General features: G+C 52.5%; 1 protein-coding gene across 5 annotated transcripts in view; it reads left to right on the top strand.

Moving 5' to 3' along the window:
• The first annotated feature begins 1,062 nt into the window (after window positions 1-1,062).
• Window positions 1,063-6,000, top strand: part of KDM6A (lysine demethylase 6A) — a 209,666-nt gene continuing 204,728 nt past the window's right edge. For 2 of the 5 annotated variants that reach the window (XM_039251921.1, XM_039251922.1), the window contains exons 1-2: window positions 1,064-1,602; window positions 1,825-1,888. In XM_039251921.1, the coding sequence (XP_039107852.1) occupies window positions 1,439-1,602; window positions 1,825-1,888 (228 nt within the window). In that variant the 5' untranslated portion in view covers window positions 1,064-1,438. Of the gene's footprint in view, window positions 1,603-1,824; window positions 1,889-2,172; window positions 2,233-6,000 lie in introns of those variants that run through there. The other 3 variants (XM_039251920.1, XM_039251923.1, XM_039251924.1) reach the window with 3 other exon arrangements.

Below are 6,000 nucleotides of genomic sequence, written 5' to 3'. Positions count from 1 at the left end.
GGGGTGGAAAAGGCTTTTCTGGGCTGCAAGCTGGGTTGAGGATCTTAACTATGAGAAGATCTTCTCTTAGGCCTGTCCACAAGCAGTCCCAACTCTTCCATGAAGGATCCCCCCACACCCCACCCCCGGCGAGATCACAGCCACAAGAAACCGACATTCTGGAGATCCTGTTTAACACCTGTCATCAGTTTTCTTACAACCCTATAATGAACTACCGATAAAACGCAGGTAGCATGGCAATTTGGCCCCAAAGTGCCGCCAACAGACCTTGGGCGGTGGGGAGCCGTGATCGGCGAGCCAGACCCCGTGGGCGACTCTTCGTTCCCTCCGGCCATGGGGGTCAGGAGGCCCTTCCCCCTTCACCGTCGGCGCGAGCGCGGGGCTCGGGGCCCCGAGAGCAGGCCGGGCCTAGGGCGGCGCCCGAGCCGCCCGGCTCGGGCCAGCGGCCGCTCCCGGAGCGCGCTCCTCGCGGAGGCCATTATTTCCAGCGGTGCCAAAAGTGTGCGCCTTCTTCGGAGGGCGGAGGTCGGGGGCCCGCGCGCCGCGACCCTTACCGGGCCCAGTGAGGCCCGGGACCCCCGGAGCGCGGGGCTGCCGAGGCCGCGGGGCCGGGCCCGCCACCGAGCTCTCCGGCAGGCGAGGGCCGTGCATGGCGTCCCCGCTCACAGCTGACGCCCGCGGCGGGCGGTGCCGGACCTCGCCCTTCCCTGCCGCTCCCCTCCCCCTCCCGAGCCCGCCGCGGCTCCCGAAGTGACACGGCCCGGACCCTCCATTCTCTGCCCCAGTGTATTTAACTAGCACAACCTAACAGCTTGCTGCCTCTCGGTGACAACCCTTCCCCCTCGACAGACGGGCGCAGCAGCCAACCACGGGCCGGAATTGGCCTACGTCCCGCTCCCCGTCGGTGGCGGCCTCGGTGGGCGGGGCCCGGCCGCTAGCAAGTTGAGTGGAGCCACGGCTGACGTGAGTCAACAAAGGTCACGTGAGGCGGGCGGGCGGCGCCGATTGGTGGCGCCGGCCGGGCGCGGAGGGGGGGGGTCACGGCGGCGGCGTGGGGTTCGCTGTGTGACACAATTACAACAACTTTGTGCTGGTGCCGGGGAAGTTTGTGTCTCCAACGAATCCCCCCCCGTCCCCCAGCCCCGCGCGCTCCGGCCGTTCCCGCCGTCCCCGCCTGTGGCCGCCCCCCCGCCCGCCCCCGCGATGTGACCCTACAGCCGAGCCGCCGCCGCTGCCGACCCGGGGGCTCCGCAGCCCCTGCCGCCGCCGCCTTCGCCGCCGCCGCGTTGGGATTTTTCGTCGCCGCCGCCGCCCGCGGCGGAGGAGGAGGCGGCGATAAAGTTGGTGTGCCGGTCCCGCGCGGGGATTTGGGGGCGTCGTTGCGGGCCCCGGCCCGGGGGGGGTGTCGGCGTTGGAGTTGTGAATTCGCTGCGTTTCCATGAAATCCTGCGGAGTGTCGCTCGCTACCGCCGCCGCCGCCGCCGCCGCCGCTTTCGGTGATGAGGAAAAGAAAATGGCGGCGGGAAAAGCGAGCGGCGAGAGCGAGGAGGCGTCCCCCAGCCTGACAGCCGAGGAGAGGGAGGCGCTCGGCGGACTGGACAGGTACGGGCCGCCGTCACCCGTCCCGGTCGGCTCCGGACGGGCCGGCGCCGCTCTCCGGGGAGGCCCGAGCGCCGCTCGCCTCCGGCGGCGGCGGCGGCGGCGGCGGCGGGGCGGGCGCCTCGGCTTGGCGCTCTCCGCGCCGCCGGGGCCTCGGGCGCGGGCAGGGGTGGGTCGCTGGCGCTTCCCGGAGCCCTAACGAGTCGCGTGTGTCTGTCCCCGCAGCCGCCTTTTCGGGTTCGTGAGGTTTCATGAAGATGGCGCCAGGACGAAGGCCCTGCTGGGCAAGGTAAGGCAGGCGGCCGCGGGCCGGCGCGCGGACCCCGTCTCCCCGGCCGGAGCCCCGCTCGCCCCGGGCCCCGCGGCCCGGCCAGCGTTCATTGTGGCCGCGAACGACGGCCGAGGGGCTTCCGGGAAACTATTTCCTGCTTTCGCGCGCCCCCCCCCCCCCCCCCCCCCCCCCCCCCCCCCCCCCCCCCCCCCCCCCCCCCCCCCCCCCCCCCCCCCCCCCCCCCCCCCCCCCTTGCGAAATCGCCCTCTCCGCTCGCAGCCTGAGGACCCGAGGCAGCGGCGCTTTGGGGCTGGGCTCCAGCGGGTCGCCGGAACCGCCTCTCGTTTTACGGCTCTTTGGAGGTAGCCCGGGGAGCCCCGGGGGTGCCGATGTGTGCAGCTCCCCTGCCCCGCGATCTGGGACTTCTTGGCCTCCCGGGGGGCTTTTATTCTCTCCCTTCGGGCAGGCTGCTCGAAGCGTCGGCTGTTCACCAAACGTTTTGGGCTTTCCTGCGGTCCCTGCTCCCAGAAGGGGGAAGTTGCCTATAGTTTGGGGGGCGGTGAAGACTTTTTGCATCGGGCTGTTGACATGCATCTCGATGGGTCTGCGTTCTACCTGAAGTTAGGTGACTTGTTTACTTTTGGGGGGCTCTCGCCCTAGAAACCCCGCAGTTCTCGGTGAACGTGTCTTGGCGGAGTCCCGTTTCCCGGGGGGCCTGAGCGGGAGGAGGGGAGGCCAGGGGGGATTCGGGGCGCAGCCTCTGTTTATTTGAGTGCAAAGTTGTTGGCACTGTCATTTAGTTAAGTAATGGCTGCTCCTATCGGCCCAAGATGGCGGGACAGGGTGGGAGGAGAAAGTGAAGGGGGGGGCTTGGGGGGGAGGAGGAGAGGTAAACATGGAAATAAATAGTAGCGATGAATAGGCCTCTCCTTCGGAGTGTGCAGCTCGAGGGTGTTCAATAGAAATTGTCCAGGGTGATTTGCATACGGCATTCTGGTACCTTTCTCAAGCTCCGAGGCACCATTGCCTGGTAAACGCTTATCAACCTGTAGCACATTTAGTTGCCCATCCGTAAGCTGTTGAACAAAGGCTGTGGCGTCTCGATCTGTCGGCATCAGTTTGTCCCTCCTGACCGAAATAGAACTGGAACGACATGTGTGTGCTCTCTTAACGGGCACCGTGAAACTTGGGAGCGTGTGCGATAGGTGTTGCATCCGTTAGACATTTTCTTTTCAAGCCGAAATCCTGTACCTTCCAGTTTGACACCTAGCCTTATTGTTAGAGTTGAGAAGGAAGTTTGAGAAAAGCCCGGCGATTTTTACTCCTTAAGTTGTTGTTTTTTTTTTTTTAAAACATTTATATCGTTGCTCTCCATTTCTGTCTGTCGTTCGGTCTAGGGGTCCCTCATTTCTTTTTATCTGAAATTAACTTCTGGTTTTGTTTCCAAGTAACTAAGGGGAAGGGGTTTCAACCGCAAATAATGGCCAGGAAGCTAAACAGAAATAACCCTTTTCAGTAAGCCTGGCGCCTTTGACTGATACAGAAAACTTGAACTTTGGCTACGTAGGTATTAATTGGTTTCATTAAGATTATCACTGGAAAAATGAATAGCGACTAGCTCGAATGATTTAAGCATCAGTTATTAAAGCCTTGAACATTTTTTTGAGTATTTAAAATATTTTGTGGAAAATAACTGACTGCTGTCAAAGTTGTCCTTCCACAGGATTCAGTAAGATATTTCAATGTATGGAGCATTATTTTATCGTGGAGTGATTATTGCCAGTCTCACTGGGGGTTGGTAAAATTGTTTGCACTGATAACACATTTGGAAAAGGTGGGCTGAATCGATTGCTTTTGGTTTACGGTAATGAAATAAATGGAGTCTGATGTTTTATGTGGATAGTGTGTAAAATACTAGTTGATGATTTCGTGTCCCAGAACCCTTATATTTAGTAGATTCACAGTGGATTGGATTTCAGATTGTAATACTGAACCCTGCAGTAATTATGCACTATTGTGTTTACATTTTAAAGAACTCAGCGTTTTCAAGTATTTTTTGTCTTGAGAGCCTGCATTACTTTCTTGATGTTTGAATACTGTAGCGTGCTATAAATGAGAAACTTGCTAAGTTTCATTATGTTTTGGGGAAGGATTAAGGCTTCATAAAATACTGGATCGTCTGCTGAATTACTAAGTATTTCGGTGAGCTGAAGAAAAAAAATTCTTTATTACTTTGTAACTCCATGCTTGTGAGGTCCTACCTATTTAGGGCAAGACTCGTTAGTCTTAATGTTAAAATAAAACATTCTAGAGTGTATGCTTGCAACCCCGTGCAGTTCTTTGAGCCTGAACTTACCAGCGAAATGTGTAATGTAAAGCTTGACATTATATAACCTTGCACCTTGTGTTTGAATTGAATTCTGAATAGAATGAATGAGCTGGGGTCCTGCTATCGGAAGTATTGAATTAATTCAGTTTCCCCCATCTTTTGAACAGTCCTGGGGAACAGCAGCCCTTTGTGTGTGTGCGTGTGCGTTTGTGTAATGTTGAGAGCTGTGTTTCAGAATTCATACTGTCTCAAAGTCTTAAAAACAAGAGTTGGCTTTTCTTTGTTGGGGTTGGTTCAGGCTACTTACCTGAGGGCAGGTGATGGAATTGAATAGCTCCCAGGGTTCTCTCTTTAGCTGCTATTTTTGTCCAGCCGCCCGCACCCCAGACAAATTTAGTCTGCACCTTGTATAACCTTTTTCTTTCTTTCTGACAAGCGTACCTATCGCTGCCTGTTTTCAAAAATTTTTATTGCTATATGTATTATTGGATTTTTTTTCAAGTTTTTAACTTCAAATTTGTAGGCTTAAAAAAAGATAACTCTTGACTTAAGAGCTTTGGTAAGTTTTAAACATTTAATTAAAGTGTCTCTTACTTGCCACTAAACTTGTATGTTCTTTTTCCGGGTGTGTGGCTACTGTGTCCAAACTGCTGATTTCTCTTAGTCTCTGAATGTTTTTGTAAGACTCATTTATATTAGTGTCCTTAAAAGAATTTTTGTTTGTATGATTGCCATCTGATACACAGTGCTTAGGGCTTGGGGTTAAAACATAAAATAGTAATTTATGGGATATTATTTTTGTAGTAACATTTTAAAGATATCTTTAAAATAGCAAGAGGTTGCTTCATCAGAGTTCTTGAAACAGCATGAACTTGACCACTTTGCTCTTTCATGCTGACCATTAGTCTTTTGGTAACATAATAATTCAAGATTCTTACATTTAATTGCAGTGGCGTTACTGAAAGGTAATTAGAAATGAAGCATTTTAACAGAAATTAACTGTGGTGATTTTTTTTAGTGCATTTTTGAAAATCTTTTGGGTTAATCTTGTTCTCAGTTGGATAAGGATGTGTGTTTAAGTATCATGTGTAATAATAATATAGCATAAATATAGAAAGAAGAAATACACTGTAAGGCATGTTTATAGTAATATAATGCTGAAGGGCTGGGGAATCTTATCAGGGAAAAACTGCTTAAGTAACAGTTGCTCATTTTGAAGTATGTTTACGTCATTTTTAAGTTTGTTCTGAGTATACTTTTATTCAAACTTCTTTTTCTGTCATTCTGTTAATCGGTAGAAAGATTACGAGGAATACTGAGAAGTTATGGGTTGTTGTGTACCCTTTAGAATATGCTCAGGGCGCCTGGTGGCTCAGTCAGTTAAGCATCTGACTTTGGCTCAAGCCATGATCTCCCTGTTGGTGGGTTGGAACCCCACATAGGCCTCTCTCTCTGCTGTCACCGAAGAGCCTGTTTCAGATCCTCTGTCCCCTCCTCTCTCTGCTCCGCCCCGCTTGCGCGCGCGCACACACTCTCTCTTGAAAATAATCATTCAAAAAGTTGAAAAAGAAATGTATGTTCTATCTTTCCAAGGAGATAATTAGTATTAAAATAGTTAGCATTTTCAATTTTTGGGGTAATGAACGTAGTTTAAAATCCATTAAAGCGTATGTTTTCCTAAATTTGGTCTGTTTGCATGTAGATGGTAGGGGAAAATTATTAAGTCAGTTCTAGAGGTGGCTTATTTATACTATAACATTTAGAGGTTGATGATGTTCAGAATTATTCTATATTATGTGTT

Source organism: Hyaena hyaena, unplaced genomic scaffold (genome assembly GCF_003009895.1).
Source record: "Hyaena hyaena isolate Hyena2069 unplaced genomic scaffold, ASM300989v1 scaffold_402, whole genome shotgun sequence".
Lineage (NCBI taxonomy): Eukaryota > Metazoa > Chordata > Mammalia > Carnivora > Hyaenidae > Hyaena > Hyaena hyaena.
Note: the sequence above shows the minus strand (reverse complement) of the source record. Positions and strands in the feature narration are given on the sequence as shown.